General features: G+C 37.8%; 1 protein-coding gene across 1 annotated transcript; it reads left to right on the top strand.

Moving 5' to 3' along the window:
- The first annotated feature begins 437 nt into the window (after window positions 1–437).
- On the top strand, window positions 438–21,555 carry LOC115424058 (3 beta-hydroxysteroid dehydrogenase type 7-like). Its single transcript, XM_030141163.1, has 6 exons — window positions 438–757; window positions 7,155–7,310; window positions 12,880–12,988; window positions 15,984–16,083; window positions 19,559–19,721; window positions 21,054–21,555. Exons 1-6 carry the CDS (start codon window positions 598–600, stop codon window positions 21,464–21,466), a joined length of 1,101 nt encoding a protein of 366 aa, XP_029997023.1. The 5' UTR covers window positions 438–597; the 3' UTR covers window positions 21,467–21,555.
- The last annotated feature ends 2,902 nt before the right edge of the window (window positions 21,556–24,457 follow it).

Here is a 24,457-nt window from a genome sequence, read left to right as displayed (position 1 = left end):
CATCTAGCTCCCTATAAAGTAAGAGATGTCAAAAAACCTATAAAGTAAGAGATGTCAAAAAACTGAAGAGAAATTGAATAACGAGAGTTTTACTGAAGTTGAAAAACTGACGTTGGTTGAAGTTTAACTAAAAGTAAAACTTTTCCCATTCATTCACAGGGTAAAAAGTTTGATAAGAGCTGAAATATTCTTATGGATTTTTTAGCAGCACAAGTATTCAGCAGTTAAGTTCCAAAAACATATGGAAAGTGGAATTATAATAAATAAAAACTATCAGTTTCCACACAGTTGTTTTACAACTTAATGTTTTGTATGACTTTGTTGTCATATTTCTGCGCCTGTGTAGATCGGAACCAAACCGACTGTTCGTTACCATGGTAACACCCAAGAAGGAAAACAAGCCGAAAATGTCTGTGAAGTGTGGGGCAGACGCCATACATCTGTGCGGATGTTGTGACCAATCAGATGCTCCTCCTTCACTGGTCTCTGCCCTCTTTCTAGTCCACCTGTGTCAGTGCCTGTAGACCGGCAGAGACCTCATTGAGGCAGATCAGACCACATCACGGACCCGGTCGCTGCTCCAGAGTCTGTCAGAATATGTCTGACCACCGGCGGGACCTGGTCTACCTGATCACCGGGGGCTGCGGGTCCCTAGGCAGACACCTCCTGCGGGTTCTGCTGGAGAAGGAGGATGGGCTGACGGAGGTCCGGGTCTTCGACAAACACATAGACTCAAGTTTAGAAGGATCCGGGACAGGTAAAACCTGCAGAACTGCACAGACCAGTTAATATGTAGCTGGTTTGTATTTAATTCAATTTCAACCTCTGACTTCAACCTTAATCCCTCGACATCAGTGTTTCATTGCATTTCAAGAACTAGAAGACAAATTATTCAGGTTAAAAAAAGAATATAATAGAATAGGCTTTAAATACCATTGTAGAGTGCAACGAAATTTGGTTTTACGTTCTGTAAAGTACTCAAGTAAAATACACATATCAGTTATACAATTAAGAATAAAAATAGGAGGGAAGGCCAGAATGTACAACCTGTAGTAACCCCTGAGGCCGGATTCCAGGTGCAGTTGCTGCTGTGAATCTGCATCTGTTTCAGGTTCATTAAAGCTGCTGTGAGTATGTGCTTGTGTTCCTTTTCTTCAGTGGTTTTGTTTTACTGTGTGTTTTAGGGTCAAAACAGGTGGAATAACACAAAAAGGCACAGAGAGGAATTGAAGTTTGACAGGTTTTTACTAAGTAAGGCACTCAGAATGTACATCAATAAGAGATTTAGGATGTTGAACATGAACTGGAACACACTGAACAACAACAAGGATATGGATTTTGGCTGAGGAGTTTTTGTTGTGGGGTTCTGTTTTTCTAAATCAGTCCAGCTGCTTTTTGACACCTGGTTGAACACCAAAAAGCAATTACATGCTCAAAACTCAGTAAAAATAAATAAATAATGGAAAATCACCACAACACTGGAAATGACAATATAAAAAAATGACAAGGAAAATAGTGTAAAAAAAAAAAAAAAAAAAAAAAAGCCCAAGCCCACTGCTGTGTGATAAGACCAACAATAAGAAGGTGAAATTTGAGAAGTTCATACTAAAAAGGCTTAAAGGTTAGTAACTTGCTCTGTTTGTTTGTGTCAGTTGTCCAGCATTTGCAGTCTGTTTTTCTTTACAGGACAGTTTGGACCATATTTGGATGAAAAGACTGCCATGAAAACTGTTACTAGAGTTCGAGACAGAACACTCCAAAGTCTACCTCACCTCGTGCATGAAACAAATAAAATAAATAATGCAATTTCTGTTAACATTATAACCGTCCCCCATGTCTGAACTGAGGTGTATCAGTAAAGAATTTCTAGGTAATCTGAAAACATCAATAGCTGTATCACAGGCAAAATGAAATACACAAGTTCAAAGTAAATCTTTTGGTAAATAAACTGTAGGTTGCACACCCATCCTGTTCTCTGTATTCAGTACTGATTAAACAGTCTGGAACTGCTCCATTCGCTGTGAATTATCCCTGATCTATTTTATCACGGACCAATCACAAGTCTTGAGGACAGGTGTTTCGCAATGTGTCATACATACCGACTTCTTTTTGTCATGAGTCGAAGTCAGTTCCAAGTCTGCAAATCTCTTTACTGTTGTTGGTTGTTTGATTCAAAATAAGGGTTGAATTACAGATTACACCCTGTATTCTTAAAGCTGTGTATGACTTTGGTCACCAATTTTTCATCAGATCTGTAAAACCCCAGTCATATCCTAAATATCACGAATCTTTAAGTCTTTCTGTGATTACGCAACTGAATCTCTCCCCTCATGGTGAACAATTTCGGATTGTACTCCACCATGAACAATCCATTAGTTTACAAACAGAGCAGGTAGGTCACCCGGGCATTTACGGAAATTTGTGGCAACATGCATTGTGGGAAGCGGAGCTCCACCTGCCGCATTTATGGCCACAGTGGCAACAAACACAGACAGCTTCATTGACTCAATGCTACTGTGGCTGCGTGGAGTTCCACTTCACCTCAAAGCACACTGCGACAAAACTCTAACTAGAATTTTTAAAAGTTGATTTGATTTGATTTGATTTGATTTGATTTGATTTTGATTTATTTATTTATTTTGAACATGCAAAAAAAAAATAAACAAAACAAAATAAAAATAAAAAAATAAAACTTTCAAATGGACAGAATCTATCTCCAAGCACATACAAATCTGAATTTTGCATGGTCAAAAAGGAGTAGGAAGAAGTATGAACTTATTTAATCCTACCCCTCAGTGCTTTTACACCTTTATCACTAACTTGATACAAGAGTCAAACAATAATATTTTCCTAATTTTAACATCAAACCACAACAAATACATAATGCAGTAACTGAATTACACCCAACAATGTGATCATGGCAGTACAGTCATACAAACAGACTCAACAATTCAACCATTATCTTCAGTAATTCCAGCAGATTTATCAGTACATCATCCATAAACAAACAGTCCTTATTGTCATTATTAAATACTGTACCTCTCAAGAATCATTTTTTTAATATCTTTTTTTAAACTGAATTATGTTTGATATTTGTTTTATCTCCGCACACAGTTTGTTCCACAATTTTACTCCACAGATGGTGATACAGAAACTTTTTAACGTAGTGCGTACTTTATGAATCTTTAAATTTAGCTTTCCCCTTAAATCATAGCCTCCTTCTCTTTCACAAAACATTTGTTGAATATTGGCCGGCAGTCAGTTATTATTTGCTTTATACATTATTTGAATAGTTTTGAATTCCACAAGGTCAATGAGTTTTACAGTTTTAAATTGTAAAAATAGTGGATTTGTGTGTTCACAAAAACCAACATTGTGAACAATTCTTATTGCTCTTTTTTGCAGTAGAAAAAGTCTTTGTAATGAACTTGTATATGTAGTTCCCCATACCTCCAAACAGTCACTTAAATAGGGTAAGATCAATGAATTATACAAAATCTGAAGGGATTTTTGATCTAATATCCCCTTTGCTCTGGCCAGGACTGAGATGCTTCTGGATAGTTTGTTTTGTACATGTTTCATGTGACGTTTCCAGCAAATTTTATCATCAATTATCACTCCCAGAAACTTGTTTTGATTCACTCTTTCTATGTCTACGCCCTCTATTTGTACCTTTACCTCATTACTGGTTTTACATTTGCCAAAAATCATGAATTTTGTTTTACACAAATTTATTGACAACTTATTTTTGTCAAACCATAACTTAAATTTATTTAGCTCTGAAGTGATTATGTCCAAAAGTTGCTGCAAATCCTCACCGGTTCCCAGAATATTTGTGTCGTCAGCAAATAAGACAAATTTAATTTGTTCAGACACTTTACATATATCATTAATATATATTCAAAACAATTTAGGTCCTAACACTGACCCCTGGGGGACACCACACACAATACCCAAACACTCAGAACGACAGTCTCCTTTCATCACAAACTGTTTCCTATTCTCCAAATAGCTTCTAACCCAATCCAGCACCACTCCCCTGATTCCATATGGTTTTAGTTTATTGATTAAAATGTCATAATTTATGGTATCAAAAGCTTTTTTTTAAATCAATGAAATCGCCAACTGTGAATTTTTTATTGTCTATGGAATTTGTGATTTCTTCAGTGAGTTCAGTTAATGCTAGTGATGTTGATCGGTTGGTTCTGAATCCATATTGACTGTCTGAAAGTAATTTGCATTTTTCTATGAATGTGTCTAATCAGTCATTCAAGACTTTTTTGAGGATTTTGGAGAATTGTGGGAGAAGAGAAATAGGCCTGTAGTTTGTGAAGTGGTGTCTGTCGCCGCTCTTGTATAACGGTATGACTTTAGCCATTTTCATTCAACTTGGAAATGTCCCGGTTTGGAATGATAAATTAAAGATGTAAGTTAACGGTTTGGAAATGCCTAGAATGAGCCTTTTCACAACTATCATGTCAATATCTTCACAACCAGTTGATGTTTTATTTTTACATTTATTCACAATTTCTATTATTTCTTTTTCATCAGTAGCTTTGAGAAACATTGAATTTGGATTTTGATCTGTTGATACTACATTACTCAGATCTGATGCTGAGGCAGGAATTTTATCTGCCAAGTTTAGTCCAACATTAACAAAGAACTCATTAAACATGTCACCACCAGGTCCCTATTACTGATATTGAAATTATTTTCAATGAAATAATTTGGATAGTTCTCTTTACTAGGCGCATTTCTAATAATACTATCTAATACATTCCATATGCCTTTAATATTATTTTTATTATTTTCTAGTATTTTATTATAGTATTCCTTCTTACATATTCTCATAATATTAGTTCATTTATTTTTGTATTTCTTGTATTTATTTTCCGCCTCCTTAGTTCTGTATTTTATAAACTCTCTATATAGTGTATTTTTCTTTTTACATGCATTTTTTAACCCCTTTGTGATCCATTGATTCTCTTCATGTTTTCCTCTTCTACTATATTGTTTGATTGGACAATGTTTATCATATAAAACCTTAAATATTCTTAGAAAACTACCATAAGCCTTATCTACATGTTTCTCTTTATAAATTGGTTCCCAGTCAAATGCTTGTAAATCATTTTTTAATTTGTCCAAAGATTCCTCTGTCTGTAGTAATATCCATTGTCTATCTTAGTGTTTCTGTAATTGTTCTTGTAGATAGTAAAGAATGGCAAGTGGTCACTGATGTCATTTATTAATAATCCACTCACTGTGATATTGTCTATGACATTTGTCCATATATTTTCGATTAATGTTGCACAGTGAGATGTGATCCTGCTGGGTCTGGTGATTTTTGGAAACAAATTATAACTGTACATTGTATTTATAAATTCTTCTGTCAGTTGATTTGGATTGAGCAAATTGATGTTAGTCACCGCAAATAAACATAACTTTTTGATTTGCTTTTGAAAGATGTTCCTCCATCCAGTCTTTAAACAGGTCAATATTAGAACTTGGTGCTCTGTATATACAACTCACAATGACATTTTTCTTTTTCTCCATAAATATTTCTATAGTGACACATTCTAATACATTATCCACCACTGTTTTCCACTACCTGAAAATCAAGATTCCTGTCTACGAACAAAACACCACCACCCCCATTCTTGTTTTGTCTAAAAATGTAAACCATCTCATAACCTTCAATTCAAAAATCCATACCCCTACTGCTATTTAACCAGGTTTCTGATATAGCTATCATATTGAAAGGACATTTGAATTGACTTAAAAAGTATTTGATATTATGAAAGTTGGCATAAAGGCTTCTGCTGTTAAAATGGATTATTGGTAAACCGTTGTCCATGTTGATACTGCTGTTAAATTGTTCTTGAGTATAGTAGTTACAGCTTTCACTGATGTCAGAGAAAAAGTTATCTGGATCAATGTCATTTTCAGGATTATGTGAATGATGCTCATTGTACTGGAAGTTTTTTAACTGCAGTTCATCATACTCTGTGATGTTTTGTAGTAAATGATTGAGTCCAGTATGTGTATAAATTGTTCCTGTTGCCATAAAGAAAAGTGAGTGTCTGCATTGCATTTGTCTATGTTATTTTGGCGTGGTACTGCGTGGATGAATAACTAGTCTGTCATGATGAAGGTAGACAATGTCTCCTTTTTGTCTTGCAGCTCGCAATTCCGGCATCAGCTCTTTCCTTTTGCTTTTCACCGCATCAGTAAAGTCCTCATTGATGTAAATTTTTGTTCCCTTTAGTCTCTTGGTGCGTTGGAGAATGGCAGCTCTGTCCTTATATCTAAAAAAAAATGTCACCACAGTGGGCCTGGGTCTGTCCCCTCCAGGCTTGCCTATGCGGTGGGCCTGTTCCACCTCTATCCCCTGGTGCATCTGAAGGTTTTCAGCTAAAACCTTTTTTACCTTTTCTTCTGTCTCTGCCCAGGTTTCACCAGATGACTCCACAATTCCCTCAAAAACCAGATTATTTCACCTGGACTGTCCCTCCAGATACTCCATCTTGTCAGTCACAGCTAACAGACTATCACACACTCTGAAAACATCTGACTGCAATGAATTGCCACGTTCTGATTGCTTAAGAGTTTTCAGATTTTAACACATCAACTTCCTTTTGTGTGTATTCTTTGCTTGTCTTTAACTCCTTCCAAATTCATTCTATGGGCCAATTTAGCACCTTTGGCAGGCCAGTTTTGGCCCACAGGCCGTATGTTTGCCACTGTTGTAGCGTATCTATGGACAGGTCCGTCCAGGTATTGTATGGAGGTGTGTTCCATGCCATACATTAGTGATGCAGTGATCATTTTTCAAATATGCCTTTTCTTGTAATGGTCTGTATTTTGATGGTTTATAATATTTAAATGGTTACAGATATCAATTCAGTTCCTATTAATCACTGATAGAAGTCATATATGGACTTTGATTGAATTGGTAAAGTTCTCCTCCAGTGAAAGTTCCACCCACTTCTATTGGGAGATTGATCTCCTGCATCCAGACCACAGGACTGGAACATAGAGATAGAACCTGACAACCTCACAAATTCAACTGGGGTTTGATTCAGATAGAACATGACGCTGACATACAGGGACAATGATCCTGTTTTTTTAACTCCACGTTCCTGTTTCTCTCTCAGATCGGACAAAGGTGGTGGTCATTCAAGGAGACATCTCCGACTACAGCAGCGTGTTGGAGGTTTCCCGTGGAGTTGATGTGGTCATCCACACTGCCAGCCTAGTGGACGTCTGGCACAGAATCCCAGAATCCCTCATCTACTCAGTCAACGTCTCAGGTGAGCCATCCAAGGAGGGGCATCCATCCAGGAATGAGTAGTTATGTGGAAATGTGGGGTGGGGAGGAAGTAGGGATGGTGGTGAGTGAATGTTTTCCAGTGGATTTAACACAGACACAGAGGAAATCCAGCCCTTCTCCTCCTCCTGTGTCCCTGTACGTCAGTTTCAAGGCCATGTGTCACTGACAGTGCAGTAAAAGTCGAATGAAGTCTGGAGTTTCTCATTATATTTAAAGAGTTACAGGTTAGTCATCTGGATGTGAAGGGTTTAATCCTCTTTTTATGGACTTTGCGGTCACTTTGTTTGTCACATGATGGTAAACGCTACTTAAAAGACTTTTTTTTTATCATTCAGAGGCAGCTCTAAGAGAAAACATCAGTTTTGGTTGTGAGTTAAAAGTTTTATGGTCTGGTTAGATCAGTCTTTAAAGTTGCAGGAGCTGAAATCCATGAGAAAAAAAACACTAGAATGTGACTAAATTAATGGTGTCAAATGATTAAAATTTTTGATCAGATTAATCACAGGGTTGCTGTGGATTACTTTCAATTAATTGTGATTAAATATCATTCATTTTTAATCTATATTAATCGTCTTTCATTTTGCATGAACAAACAGACTCAAAAAAAGATTGAATATCTATGCAATTAATGAGTTTAGTAAACATCCTCAACGGTTTCAACAAAACAACTTAAAACTAGAAGCACTCAGTGAGCTCAGGCCTCCGCCAAGGCAGATCAGTGGCCCCCACCCCCGATCACCACCAAAATTTAATCATTTGTTCCTTGTGCCAGTATCAACATTTCCTGAAATTTTCATCCAAATCTGTCCATAACTTTTTGAGTTATCTTGCACACAGACAGACAGACAGACAGACAAACCAACGCCAACAAAAACATAACCTCCTTGGCGGAGGTAACAACTGTTCTGTCTTGGTTTTTTTCTACTCATATTTCCATCCAGAGGGTCAACGTGCTGTTTAGAACCTTCCATCTTTATGGGTTGGTTCTGCTGCCTGTCACTACCGGATCAAATGACCATTTGTTCATGCGCGACAGTAACTCGACTTGGACAAACTGACCCAAATGTGTTGGCAGAGACGTTCAGAGTCATTCTGCGCTACTGATAGGTTAATTGCATTAAAATTTTTAATCAGATTAATCATGCTGATGGATTACTCTGCGTTATAGTGTTAATTTTGACACCCCTTGAGTAAATCCATCTTTTTTCTGCAGCTCTCTCTTCTCAGTCAAACTCAAAAGACTCAAACTAAAGATAGATGACCCTGACACAGTGTTCGAGAAATCCAATATTAGACTGTTCTCAGTAAGAATGTTGTGGTGACCGAGGTGTGGGTCATGGATGGGTCAGGGTGACAACTCTTGAAATATTAACACCCAGAGTGTCTCTCCCTCTCTGGTTTATCTGTAACTCTCCTCATCTGAGATGTTTTTTTTTTTTCACTATATGGAGGTTACCCTGTGTCAGAGCAGGGGAGAGCAAGCTCAGTCACCACACTCATACATCACTATGTTTTGATACATGAACCAATGATGACCCTGATCAACATTATCATCCATCATTATGTTTGGACACCTGGATAGGGACGCATCGATCCGATACCAGTATCGGGCATCGGCTCCGATACTCAGTGTGTGTACTCGTATTCGTACTCATAAAAGTAATCCAATACAAATGCACCAATACCACTTATGGCTGTGTGACATTCCCAGTTCAGTGCAGCAGGTACGAGGAGGAGGAATAATGTGTGTGGAGATTTAACCAAATAAATGACGGTGATAAAAGTAACGCTGACTGCAAGCAATGTTAAAGACACAGACAGATATGGACGCAGCGTTCTATCTGTCTCTGCGTACATTCCATCTGTTTTCCAGGTGCTGGCAGATGCGTACCCAGACAGAGAATACCAGCGGAACTGTGGAGGTAGAGGATCTGTTCAAAGAGCCACTGTGTGAGTTAGAGAAAAACCACTGACACATTTAGGACAGCTACCCAGGGCTGGGCCAGTTTCCATCCTACTTATAATACTATGGAGGTACGGAGCGGTGCAGACCGCCACCAGCGGAAGTGAAAACCAAACTTCTGGCTCATTTCTCTTTTCTCTTCCTGCTGAAACTAAGCTTTTAAACCTTACTAGAGAAAACGCTGCAACATTAGTATCACATTAGTTTTACCTCTGTCATCTCCAAGTTTGTTATTACTGACTTTCTTCTTCTCCAAAAACTTTCCTCTTCTTCGTGGTATTTGTCCAGTATGGTTAATTCAGAGCGGCGCCCCCTGGTGGATTAATCGACAAATGCTCATTCCAACACATTAAATGTCAGTAGCAGCACTTTGTTCCAGTCAGACTAATGACAGCGACAATAAAGCACATGTACAAAAGGGACTAAGAACTGGAATGGGATTATTAAGGACTAGTATCGGTACTCGGTATCGGCAAGTACTCAAATATAAGTACTTGTACTCGGTCTGGAAAAAAGTGGTATTGGTGCATACCTACACCTGGACCAATGGTTGGAACACCCTTTGTTTCCTATAGAGTTTAAACTTCCTGTGTAATTTGGTCAACTACTGCATCTTGTTGTATGTACTTAAGTCCTGCCGCAAGTAAAGTCTTCTGATTCCGGAATCCAGCGACTCTGTCTTGTGTCTTAGAATTTTCCTATCACATAGACAGACATACAAGTTCTTAAACAGTTTCAATCAGTAGATGCTTTTGGTCGATGGTGGATATTTGGTCTTTATGGGTTAATCTAACTTTGACGGAGGATGATGTGATAATGTTATTCCCAAATCAGTGTTTTATTTGGCTGGTTTAACGTTGATGCTCATCCACCCGGTAGGTGATGGTCTGAATCTACAGGGTGAGTCAGAAAAAACGCTCTTTCCATTTAAAGAAATTGTACTGCTAAAACGGAAACACCGATTTTCCTTTTGACCATACAGTCATATTGATGTGGTTATTGAGCATGTCTGGTGATGTAGTCATAGATTTATTGCATTGCATAAGAGAGAGAAGGTCCATTGTTTATTGGGCACTGAAATACCTGCCAACACAATGTATGCCACAGTGAACAAACTTGAAATTGACAACAGTTACAGGAGTCGGGGCTTTGCTTTCACACTCAGGACATAGGCCTACATGACTGTTCCACAAACTCTTCAGGAACTCCGAAATCGCATCACGGCTGAAATCCAAGCCCTACGACGAACACGAATGGCGAGAAGAGCTGTGTTAGAGATGCGACAACGAGCACAGATTTGCATCAATCTCAATGGTAGCCAGGTTGAAGTTCGTGCCGGACGACTTCGTTGAGACAAAACATTTTGATGGTGAGTAAACATGCTGTAATGGTTGACAATTTCAATTTCATTCACGGTGGCATAAACTGTGTAGGCAGATATTTCGGTGCACAATAAACAATGGACATTCCCTCTGTTATGCTATGCCATAAATCAATGATTCAATCGCCAGACATGCTCAATGACCACATCAATATGACTGTATAATCAAAAGAAAAATAAGCATTTCCATTTCAGTGGTACAATTTCTTTAAATGAAAAGAGCGTTTTTTCTGACTCACCCTGTACAGGGTTTGTGTTCCTGTCTGGTCAGATTAGGTTCAGTGTCTGAGCATGTGATGATTCAGGAAACAGACAAAAAACCTTTGTTAAGTGTCAGCGGACAGTCGGCTGTGGGCTGATACTAAAGAACAGGAATACCAGTGACCTTTTTCCGAACTGACAAGAGCTGAGCCTGACTATGGGACTTGAAATGTTTTGTTTTGAAGCGATCACAAAAGAGTTAAGTTTCAGTTTGATTCAGATTCCTGATTCACTGACAAAGGCTCTTCCCATTGTGTAATAGTGTTATGAGAATTAGATATGGTTTTTTCCATCTGCAGATCTGAAAGGTATTTACTTAATGTCTCTGTGTTTAATCACTTACTCCCACTTTATCCATATCGCATTACTTTTCCACATAGATTTTGGACAAATGGAGATGCTGGATGACCTGCACAGAAACTTCCAGTAATTGAAAAAAAACAAAAAAAACCCACTACACTTTAAGATGCTGCAGCTCTTTCATAATTCATAGTTTGAGTTCTTGTTTGTTCAGTATTAATTGTCAGCCTTGTAAATCCAAACTGGACTGACTGTTCATATCTTGACTGAGGAAAATCAAATTCTCCCTTTGTGCAGTAATCTACACCTGGCTTTTCTGCCTCCATCCATAATAATATACATTATGTAGGGTAAATGTCGTCTAAAATTAACATTTATTTGCGACATAATATAGCAAACTATTACATGATCAAAAACAAATGAATTTTAGCAAAAAAAAGTCTCTGTTTTGAATGTCTGGGGTCGCCAGAAATTTGTGACGTTAAAATGGGGTCATGAGCCAAAAAAAAGTTGGGAACCACTAATTCACCATTTTGTGCCTTGATTTTATTTACTCATCATCCGTAGATGTTCATTAAATCACAGATGGTATAGATTCTCTACAGTAAAACCAGACGCATATTTATTTCAGCTCTATTTTTTTTTCTCTTTGTGGACGCGTCTTCCTCCTAAGTCCAGCTTCAGAAGCTGTTTCAGAGTTGAAATAGTTAAAGTGTAAACCAATCATTTAATTCCTCAAACAGATCCAGCTCATATCCTGCATCCTCTGCTAAACTGGACCAGGTACAATCCTCTACTATTGACCTCTTCGTCAAAGACCAACCACGTTAATATTTAAGCTTCATGTTGCTGAGCCTTAAAAGGGTTTCTGCTGGTCATTAAAAAGCATTAAAAGTCATTAAATAGACCTTAAATGACATTAAAAAGCATTAAATTCAATGTACAGAGGCATTAAAAAATTACACACACTTGATGGAAAAAAACATTGTTATTCTCGATTTATTTTGATTATATAAACATTTAATAACTTTGATTGGAAGTATAGTGCGATGATTGACAGGCGGAACCCTTAAATTGGCTATTGTCATAAAAATGGGAAAATGCAAGTTTCAGCAGAAGTGGTTGGAGGAGGAACTATTCAGAACCTGGTTAAAGCCTGTCGACGGTAAACTGTCATAAAATTGTATATAAAACTGTATCTGCAGTTGGACATGGGCAATAAATTTGTCTAAAGTGGCATTAAAAAGGGCATTAATAGGCATTAAATTAGATTTGCTGATACCTGCAGAAACCCTGATTAAAATATCAATTGAACTGTTTATGTGTAGTTTTACTAATACTCTACTCATATTCATAATTTCCTTGGCTTATATATTTACCCTACATTTGTCTTTCTTTTATTGTTATAGTCTTGTCAGCTGTTACTGGTCATCCTTTGGTTTTACACCAACACATGCTTCATTTGAATTAATTTCCTGTTGTTTTTCTTGTGTGTCTTAAATTCATGACCTTTATCTACTACAGTGGTTTTCACGGTGGAAAAAGAATTTTCAGCTTATTGAAAGCTTACTTTCAATTCATAAATTCAGTTGTAAAGTCTCCTTCTTTTCTTAAACAATTATCTTATTTCTCTTTGCTGCTCAGGAACAGAAAATGTGATCAATGCATGTGTGGAGAACAGCATCCAGAGCCTGGTCTACACCAGCAGCACAAGCGTGATCGGCCCAAACATGAATGGAGATCCCTTTATACGGTAACTCTTTATTATGGAACTGTGTGTGATCCGGTCTCCAAGTCCATGTGTTGACTGAGGTTTACATCAGTGGCTCTCAACTAGCTTGTCTTCAGGCCCCATGATCACCTCTCAATGACAAGCCACAACACATACTGATACAGTTAAACTTCTCAAATTTACTTAATAAAAGACGGTGTACCCCTACCTGTCTGAAAACACCTGTGATCAGACAAACACCTGTATGACGAGGTTCATTTTCTGCCATACACAAGTCTAATGTCATCTCAGGACACATGAATTAAAATATGGTGAAAGGTAATTATGCAACAAATGCTGTTTAAATGTTCTTTCCTCCACCTTATACATATTTAGTGTGGGAGGGTGGGGGTTCAATTCCTGGCAGGACCGAAAGGTGGATCCACGTGGGCTCTTTACGCTAAATGCCTGTACCTCGGAATGAGCGATACAGTTAATGATAGAGTCATACAGGCTCGTCATCACATAACCATGCAAATACTGGATGCATGGCAGAGGTTGCACCAGACATTTTTATTGTCCATCATTTTGACGGACAGGGTCCTAAGAATTCCATCATAACCTCCTGAGACCCAGTGAGTAAACATTTTTGCCATTTTACATTAAATAATTGCCTTAATTGGAAACAGCATGATGCCACAGTTTTTTCAGATACATTTTAAATATTTTATATATATATATGTATAATGTCCTTTTCAGTGGACTTTTATTTATTTATTTTTTAAAGTAAAGCTGTGAAACTCTTGTCCACTGCAGAGGACAAAAATGCATTGCGGGGTCTCAGGAGGATATCACAATATTATCTGTCACTTCAAATTTAATTTTTAATGAGACATATTTAGTAGTATTTAATGTTCAAAAACATCTTAATGATGCAGTAACTGTAGTTCCTGCCGGCTGATAATTGTTATCACTATTACTTGTCCTTCATCCTCCACTGCATCAGTCCCTCTTTTTTCACCACGTTTATCAATGCCATCACATTTACTGGGCTTTTAAAAATAATTAAGGAGACTCAGCTGTCTTGACATTTTGCGCTAACAAAGTAGCATCTAATTTTGGCTAGGGTTCTATACAGACGCTGTAGGGTTCTATACAGACGCTGTAGGGTTCTACACAGACGCTGTAGGGTTCTATACAGACGCTGTAGGGTTCTACACAGACGCTGTAGGGTTCTATACAGACGCTGTAGGGTTCTATACAGACGCTGTAGGGTTCTATACAGACGCTGTAGGGTTCTACACAGACGCTGTAGGGTTCTATAGAGGCTCTGTAGGGTTCTACAGGTAGGATGCTGTTATGGGACAGACAGACCAGTGATCCTGTGAGCAGGTTCTGTTCACAGTGTTGTGTGAAAACGTTCTTTGGTAGATTACCCTCAGTATTTAAATCTGTCAAAATGACAAACGGCCTTCAGAATTTTCCGTCATCTTCTAAAAAAATCTGTCAATGAGAGAATATTTTCGGTTAACATGACCTCTGGTGCACGGCTCACTGCCTAATGAACCGATGAAATGAATGTCTAGTGTCCGTGATCATCCACTTCCAGTTGTGTTAGTGTTCGTGCTTGTTTGTGAATGTGTAACTGTCTTTGTGAATAAAGTTCACCTCTGTCCACGTCCAAACATGAAGTCACAGGAGGAGAATGACCTTTTAGATGTTTAGGCTGAAGTGTGTCAGCTTGTGTCCGATAAATGTGAACAGACATTGTCAAGTGTTGCTGAGGTACAAGCTTTCCCACACTTGAAAGGGAAGGGACTCCACAAACAGACGGAGGACTTCACTCAGTGCACTTAATGTGTTCTTTATTTCACAAAGGCACAGGTGAAAAACCTTGCAAAATTTAAAAAAAAAAAAAAAAAGACAGACAAATCAGAAAAATGATCAGGCTTATAATGGAGCAAAGCAAGTACTATTGAATATCAAAACCTAAAATAAATCAATAAGGTTTCAATTAACATAAATGTAACCATCTCAGTAGTGGCCCAAATAACTTAGATTTAGCAAACTTGTCATACAGAGATTTACTCATATACATATACACATACATACACACACACACACACACACACACACACACACATATATATATATATATATATATATATATATATATATATATGTGTGTGTATGTATGTATGTATGTATATATATATATATATATATATATATATATATATATATATATAACATTTTTGAATGATCAACAAATTAGCTCATTTAACAAATCAATTTAACATATTTTTTCCAACAGTGCATCATTTTTAAGTGAGTGTTTTTTAACTAAAATATTTTAACAGTATAATTCACAAATCATGACAAAATCTTACAATAACTGGCCACAGATTGCTTTTTAACAGACAGAAATTTTAAATATTATTTGTCCGATTAAATTAAATTAAATTAAACAGGTGACCCACTCAGCAAATAAAATAAGATTCATCAGCATCTGGAAATTTAAAATCACAGACGCTTACCGGCAGTCATTCTGGAGTCCTTTTTTCTTGTACTGTTTCTTTGTTTCTTTCTTTTTCTTTACTTGCTCTTCTCATAAAAAGTTTGTCCCGTCTGCCCCTGATGCATGCACAGCCGACCAACCTGATCACAGTGTGATCACAGATCTTATTCACCTGTGGAGGCTCGCTCACAACGGAGCAGCTCTGCTGCGCTCACAAGCGTGCACGCGCTCCGCTGCGCTCACAGGTGAATACTCGCCGTCCCGCTGAGGGGCAGGAACGGAGCATTTTGCGGTGCCTTAAACTCGCCGCAACAGACATGAAAGAACCCAAGTCTGAAAGGAGACACTTTCAACTTCACTTACTGACTTTTCGGACTCTCTCCACCTCTGCTTCTCTCTCTGTCAGCTGTGGGTTTTTTTCTGTCCAGTTAAATTCCTTTCATCACATTCCTCTCATAAATGTGGCAGGGTGAAGAAGAGAACTTTCCTCTAAATCCTTCTGTCATTGTTTCTGTGCAGGGGTAATGAAGACTCCCCCTACCTCGTGAAACATACTATGCCCTATCCTAAGAGTAAGGCCAAGGCAGAGAAACTGGTGCTGGAAGCCAATGGAACCAAGGTAATACTGGACACACTGGACAAGGATTTCATTGTTGCAAACTCAAAGATATTCTGAAAAGTGCTGACAAACTGACAAACTCTGGGAGGTTTATTAAAAGCATATTTGCACTGTTGAGTAAAGTTTATGCATCACCAAATGCATCTAAAAAACAAAAACAGACTATTGATATGAAAACTATGAAACCATAATGATGCAGGTAATAAAAGATGCAGATGTGGAGTTTTGAAAATAAGAAAAAGTTTCTTATGCTTTTTGATACAGCGTCAGTATGAAGCATCATTAACCCACAGATGCATAAGTGGGTCAAAGTGACCTGGTGAGGTTTTTTATTGCAATATCTTTGTATTGAAAAGTTATTATTTCATATTCCAGGTATTCCTGAAAAAACATGTCACTGACATCATGCCATCTAAATGTTTAACTTACCTGTTATAGATTTTATGAAATTGTAGTTTTTGTTTTACTACCTTAAGCTTCCATAGGTGGGTCAAAATGACCCACATTCATTTACAATAGAATTACATCTGAACCTCTGATTCATTCAACAGCAAAACCAAAGGACTCACTCACTCACTCACCCACTCACTCACTCAAAATAAGTCAAGTATAACTGCGCTTTTTATTGCTATAATAAGAGTATATTCATGCTGTATGGCTTAAGGCACATAAACTTCTATTTTACTCAACACAAGCAAGGTTTAGTTTCACTAATCACACAGTTGTGGAAAAAATTTTCAGGCATCCTTACACAATCTCAAATATTATCATTTTTTTTGTCTCAAAAGTAGCATCAGACATTCACAAACAAATAGGACTCTTTTTTTTTTTTTTTTGCTTATTGTCAACAAACAAACTAACATAACATAACATTAAATTCAACATGTCATGTCCTGGATAGCAGTGGCGGTGTTAGCCCAGCTAGTGATGATGAAGACTGAGGCCCAGGGTTTAGCTCACCCAGGTGTGGGTCTGCTTGGCCATGTTCATCTGGGGTTGACATGACATGGCCATGGTCCAGTACTCTTGTAAATAGGTGACTCCATTTGGCTGGATACAGGGGTAGGATGTTCTGCTTTTACAGTTTAATTACATTTAAAGAGCTGTTTAGTGGATATTTAGTTCAGTAGTATTCAGTTCAGTTTAAACACACTTGAAGTCTTCTTGTCAACCAGTCATTTTGAATAACCACACATTTTAATTGAACGTCTAGCATCTTATTTTCACCTCTCAGAGCCGATTTTATTGTGGCTTTTAGATTTTTTAACAGACAGGGTTTAACAGGTTTTAGTGAATGGCCAAATGTCTGACTGTGTCATCTCCAGCACTGGTTCGCCCCAGGGCTGTGTCCTCTCACCCCTGCTGTCCATTATGTATACAGACACCTGCAGACTCAGCCAGGGGGGCAGGTATCTGGTCCAGTTCTCAGATGACGGTGTTCTGTCACCTCTTCTACAGGACTCTGAATCAGGGCATAGCAGAGTCCTGTCTGATTTTGTCACATGGTGTGGAGACAAATATCTGGATCTCAAAAACTAAAGAAATGATAATTGACTTCAGGAAAAAACCTTCAAAGCGTGATGTCAGTATCATCAACGGAGAAAAGGTGGAAATTGTGGAAACTACAGATACTTGGTCACAATATTTGACTCAGATCTCAAATTTGATAAAAACACTGAGGTTACTGCAAAAAAAGGTCAACAACATCTCTACCTGCTGCGGAAATGGAACTCTTTTAATGGATCTAAATCCTTTTAATGTGTTTTTTTGTTGTTCTTTTATTGAGAGTCTTTTAACCTTTTCTTTTATGTGTTGGTTTTATGGGATGTCAGTGAAAAACGAAAACAGTTTGTCCAGCGTTGTCCAAACTTGTGCCAGGATCATGAGTGTGCAGATTCTAAATTTACGCTGTCTGTGGAGCAGGCAGGTGCTCCACAAAACAAAGAGCATTATTGCTCATTCAGATCATGTGCTTAAAGAGTGGTTTGCCTTGATGCCCTCCGGGAGGCGCTATCTCACTCCCAGCAGGAAAACAAACATATTTGCCAATTCATTTATTCTTTCTGCTATCAGGCTTTTTTTTAACTTTATTTTGATTGTTTGATTTCTGTACAGTACAAACATGAGGGACATTTGGGATACACTGACCATAAAAAAACCTTTGTAACTAACAACTGGTTTTAGTAATGTGATGTTGAAATGAAAATTGTCCATTTCTCCCATTTATCATTTATCTTGAGTCCTCAGTCTGTGGGTCAGAACCTCCATCTCAAATATTTCATTCACAATTTATAGCCAGTCGTTAGTTGTAGGTCCTATTAGGCTTTTAAATGCAAATGACGGTGCTTAGTGTGAAGTATACACTGTTCATTTACATGTGTTTGGTTTTTGGGTTCTAAATTCTATTTTATCTGTTTATTGTTACTGTTGCACTTTGTCACTGATGGTGAAACTGCTGCACTTCATGGCTGGATCCTTCAGCTGATGTTCTGTCCTGTACATTGGTCGATCTATGTGAAATGTGTGTCTAATGTCCTGACCTTTTGCTGAGACCATGTCTGCAAACTGAATTGACCCTTGGGGATAAATAAAGTGTTCTGAATCTGAACTAGAGCTGCACAATATCTCGTTTGATCTTCATTGCAATGTACGTGTACGAAATAGTCACAGTCAGCTACTGCAATGTAGGAGGCAAATGAACTCAACGTGTCCTCATCTAATTTCATCCTGGGTACCTGACACACACTATGCGCAGCGATCCACCAATCACAATCATTCTTAATCAGTTTGCTGAAGCAGACCACGCCCCTCCACGTGGAGTGAGTCACTGGTAACAACATTGAAAAATAGCAACGACCAAGAGAAAATGACCATGAATGAAGACTTGGTGCCAAAAAGAAAAGCAATGTCAGTTATCAGAAATTATATCGGCTACAAGAATGATGATATTGAAACATGTGCTGATAGTGTCTTGCACCTGTTGCCACGAGAGGTAACAGCTAATTTGTTTGACCAATTACGTGGGCACCACACAGCTATTATACCCTCCTCAGTATTTTTTCATATCGCAGGGTTAAAAAAAAATCGCATTGCCAGTTTTTTCCAATCGTTTCGTTCAGCCCTAATCGGAACATTTGTTAGTTGCAGCCTTAATGCTTATGACTGAATGGAGTACTTTTAAAATACGACAGTATTATAATGCAGAACATCAGATTGTGTTCTACATGATCTCAGACTGAGGCTGTTTGTCAGACTGGTTTGTTGCTTTAACACACTCCACACTGCAGTCAAACACTAGGAGGTATTTCTTGTGCAAATTTGCCATTACATACCACATCCTTCCCTTGTGGCCTTTCTTGGGGGAGTCACGCCTTCTATTTGGAATCCAAATCCACAAACGTCTACACTTTATGTATTCTTTCTGTTGGTCCATGTGATTCCCAACCCTGCCTCCTGGGTCTTGTCTCCTGTCCAGGTCAAAGGGGGACAGTCTTTGCACACATGTTCCCTGAGGCCGACTGGGATCTACGGCGAAGGACACGAGCTGATGATGGAGTTCTACAAACAGAGCGCACAAAGGGGGGGCCTGATTATCGGGGGGGTCCCTGAAAATGTGGAGCATGGACAAGTCTATGCAGGTAAAACTATAATTCACAGATCACAGTCAACGGGGTGGAATGGAACTAGTACTTTTTTTTTTTTATTGTATCTTTATGTGGAATGAACGGGTAAATTCACCAGCAGATCGACATTGGTAAAAAAGAGACAAGTGTCATTCCAGTTTTTGTTGAGTCCAGGAGATGCACTTCACCAGCTCATAAGGCAAACGAGTCCTAAAAATAAAAAGCCTCAAATCATGGGACAAAGTTCGTTCGACCCTGTAGTGACCATTCTCCTTCAATATCTTAAAATATCTTAAATTTAACAGCAATTACACCCAGGTAACCACAATGGATATACATTATCCTCCAAAGGATGATCTGGTTTGCCCAGAATAAACATATACTCACTTAAAAAAACACTCTGATACAACTTAATTAAATTAAAGATTGAACAACATATACAGAACTGTTAATAGAAATCCCGGTGTGTGTGGGGGGGGGGGGGGGTCATCCTTCTCCGGTGTCATAGAAATAATCATCGATAACCAGTCAGAAATTAAATAAGAATGTTACAAAGAAAAAATATTGCCAGTGACATCAAATAAAGTCTGCTCTTGTGGGGGCTATGAATAAAATCCAGTTTTTCCAAATTTGGTCAAATTTGTCCTTTTGGATTCTAAATTGATAGGTGAATTTTTCCGTCCTGTATATCTGTAGAATAATTCCAATCCAGTCCTCTAAGGTAGGCAGAATCAGGCTTAACCATCTTCTTGTAATTGCTTTCTTACGTGCCACCAGGAGTAATTGTAATGGAACTAGTACTTTTACTCATATGCTCAGATTCAGAAAACTTTATCCCATACGGGCAATTCATTTGCAGCTTACCACAGACATCAGCCCACATCCAAAGTGCAATGTGACAAACATAAAGAAATAAATCAGTGCACAAATACAAGATCATTGAAAGCAACTACGAATAATGCATTTAAATAATCAACAATAAATAATCAATAAATACTAATGCAGACTAAAAGACCCTATTGGTTCTGCTAACATAAAAACAAAATAGAATAAAATAAAATAAAAATCTGATATAAAATGACTAAAATAGCTGCTGTCAGAGTTTAAAAGTGTGATAGCTGAAGGAATAAAAGATTTTGAATATCTGTTAGTTCTCCTCTGAACTATACTATACTATACTATACTATACTATACTATACTATACTATACTATACCAACACTGCAAACAGGCAAACAGTGTTAAAAAAAAAAGCCCAAACTGTCCATTTTTATAGCCAGTCACTATAAAGGTTTACAGAATCTTTCCCATTACCCAGTCTGATGACACTTTCTGGTTTGTGTTGCCAGGTAACGTTGCGTGGATGCATGTACTCGCAGCCCGGGCCCTGAGAGAGCGCCCTCAGACGGTCGGAGGCGAGGCGTTCTTCTGCTACGACGACTCGCCGTACAAGAGCTACGAGGAGTTCAACATGCAGTTCCTGTCCACGTTCAACTTCAGACGGGTCCGCATACCCATGCTGGTGCTCTGGTTCCTGGCCGTGCTCAACGACATCCTCCGCTTCATCCTCAGCCCCTTCTACAACTACACGCCTCTGCTGAACCGTTGCACTCTGGCCGTGGCTTGTACCTCGTTCACGGTCGGAACAGACAAAGCCCAGCGCCACTTCCAGTACCGGCCCCTGTACGACTGGGACCAGTGCCGAGCTCGCACGCAGAAATGGGTCGACACGTTCCCCCTGGATAATCCCAAAGACTCTTAAAGGTCTGGTCTAAATTAAGTGCAATTTTAAAAATATAATCCCTGCTGCTAAATGTTTTGTGCCTTTTGTAGATCTGATCTGTAATGCACATATATGAATGATAAGTTGAGGCATAATATTGTTAAAATTGCACTTATTTTTCTTAAGAAATGTCAAGTTTTTCAGGTTATTCGCATTTTTATGAAAGAATAGTTTGTAAATGTTAAAACTTTCATAATTGAATTTTCGTATTTTGCACTGAAACAATAAAATTTGTGGTTTTTATTATTTTTAGGTTATTATGTTATTATTTTACTGGTCCGGCCCACTTCAGATCATATTGGGTTGTATGTGGACCCCTGAACTAAAATGAGTTGGACACCCCAGCCTTAAATATCACACACTAGATCTTTTAAAATACCTCATCTACTGCAATGCAAACCCGAAGCAGCTCCATGGACGTACAGAGACCAAACATACAGAAAGGCAGGACCTGCTGTTAAAGTGGAACTGTGTAAGATTTTACCATTTTGATTCTTTGCTGTTTTTGTAGCATTTTTCTCTGTGGAGCTCCCCCTACAGTTTCTGAGTCATATTTGTCTGATGCACTAATCTGGATGTACTTAAAGAAGCACAAAAAATGTCAGTTTATAAAGCATTTAGAGTTAAAGAAGAATTCAGTCTTTGGAGATTGGTTTATTAATAACAAAGAAATTTACGTCTTGTTAACATTTTGCTATATTATCTTGTAGGGCTGGTTGATGAAACAATAATGGTAATTTTCATATTATGATTCTATAACACAATAAATATTATCAATAACTATTGTTTGCATTGCCAGCACATGCAAAGTAATACAATGGTATGTTGATTCATTTAAGTTTACTTCTGATTTTTTTTTTTTATTATTATTTGAATTATTTGCAAATGTTCAGCCTTTAAACTTGAAAAATATATAATATAATATTGATTGTGATCAGTATCAATGAACATCATGAACATTTGGATCCTAACTGGATGAATCACCTAGCTCTAATATTTAGAATCTCTGAGACTGTGTAATTTTTATATTGTTAATAAATGATGAAAATTGAAATATATTTTACAAGCATGAACTAAATTATATTTTATGAGTAATATATATGATAACTTATATGTTACGTAACATGATTTAAAGACAGTTTTTTAAGCTAATGCCATGATTGTTATATTTAGTATTATAAACTGTAAGTTTAATAAAAAAATAATATATTTTGAGTGGCTTTGTTCATTTTGCATTATAATTACATGACATTCCATAGTCCTGACTGCTGACACGGTGGCAGCTGGTGAAATTATTTTTTGCTGGGGTGCAGTATCCAAGTCAGTTTTCAGCTGCATTGTAACCACATATCACCATTAAGGTACATGCACCACTATTTTAAAATATTAATTTAAATTAAAAATACACAGTATGTGTTTACAGTCATGTATTCTTTATATATAAATTTCACCATCTATCCTTCAAACTTTTACTTTTTTCTGCGACTATTGTTAAAGTCAGACATGTCCTTGACAAGTGTCTTTTCCTCTGATAGTATGGATAATGCATTCAGACCAGGGGTGGAGGTAGTGCAGGTGGATCACATGGCATTAAAAAAAAAATTAAAAGTCACTGAACTATCAGCTGTTTACTCACAGCTCAGTTGTATTAGTATCAGACCAATTCACTGATTCCATTTCTGAGGAAGGTCTTCATTCTTTTCAGGATGTGATGTTTATCCTGTGGGTGGTGCTTCGGTGCAATTTTTTGCATCCTGAGGCTCTATTATCTCTTGTACTGAAGGAGGTTCACTGCGCATGCGCCATTTATAACAAGATATATTTTCTGGCTGCTCAAACAACCGAAAACCTTTTTAAACTGCACTATAATGCAGATTATACACAGTACTTATGGGCTGTATCATGTATAGCTCGTTTATTAAAATATTAATGTTTTTGTAGAATTATTTAAGGTGATTCCTATCTTCTTCTTCATGTGAGACAGGTGGGGCAGCTCCTTAGCGCCCTCTATTGACCAGCTGCTACTGCCCTGACATTTATTATGACCTAATGGTGTTTATGACAGGGTTGTGACTCCCCACCTCTGGATTACCATGGAGCCAGAACTTTGTTTCCCCACAATGCAGAGGGGTTTTCTCTTCACTTTGATGGAAAGTTGTTGTAGGTTGCTATGGCGACCAGCTGGTTTGTACTGGTCTGTATAGTATGAGTAAGACTGATCTGAGGGAGTTCCCTTGCAGCTTGTTCCATCATGTTTGGGTGTCCCCCGTTTCTGCAGCTCTCCATGGTAATCCTCAAAACATTTAACCCCCGGGTTGTAACAGGGGAACAAAGAAATGCCTTTCTGCCTCCAACGAAAACTATTTGGGGAAATAATTACTATCATTTGCCTGTTGTATAATAAAAAACCTACAGTTCAATACTGGTGAATATCAATTATACCTCTAATAACCAGTTGGATATAACATGATACCTATAATCATACTTCAGTCAAGGAGTCGTAAAAGCTGTGTGTGTGTGTGTGTGTGTGTGTGTGTGTGTGTGTGTGTGTGTGTGTGTGTGTGACAGTCAAAACTCAAATCTGCAACAGCTTTAAACATTGTAGCCTAATTAAGGGAGACCGCGCCATCTACTGGTACTAAAGCATTACTGCAAGTGGAACACATCAAATGAGGATGAAATTGTTCCAACTGTTTTTATTGGGTTTGTCCAGCTTCAGTGGTAGAAGAAATATTCACATCACTTAAGTAAAAGTACTAATATTACACTATGAAAACTATCTGTTACAGGTTCTGCATTCAAAATCATGACAGTAAAGTATACATATAAGTATATAAATATGATGAAAATAAGATAAAGTAAGATAAGGTAAATTAAGGTAAGATATGACTTTAATTACCCCATAAAGGGGAAAATTCACAGTTTAACTGCAGCAACATACAACAAGCAAGTGCAGAGAACAAAACACAA

Source organism: Sphaeramia orbicularis, chromosome 8 (genome assembly GCF_902148855.1).
Source record: "Sphaeramia orbicularis chromosome 8, fSphaOr1.1, whole genome shotgun sequence".
Taxonomy (NCBI): Eukaryota; Metazoa; Chordata; class Actinopteri; order Kurtiformes; family Apogonidae; genus Sphaeramia; species Sphaeramia orbicularis.
This window is presented reverse-complemented; position numbering and strand designations above follow the sequence as displayed.

Coding starts and splice junctions, on each gene's coding strand:
- LOC115424058 (XM_030141163.1), top strand. CDS start 598: ATGTCTGACCACCGGCGGGACCTGGTCTACCTGATCACCGGGGGCTGC. Junction 7,311..12,879: donor CTACTCAGTCAACGTCTCAG/GTGAGCCATCCA, acceptor TTTGCTGCTCAG/GAACAGAAAATGTGATCAAT. Junction 16,084..19,558: donor TGGAAGCCAATGGAACCAAG/GTAATACTGGAC, acceptor TCTCCTGTCCAG/GTCAAAGGGGGACAGTCTTT.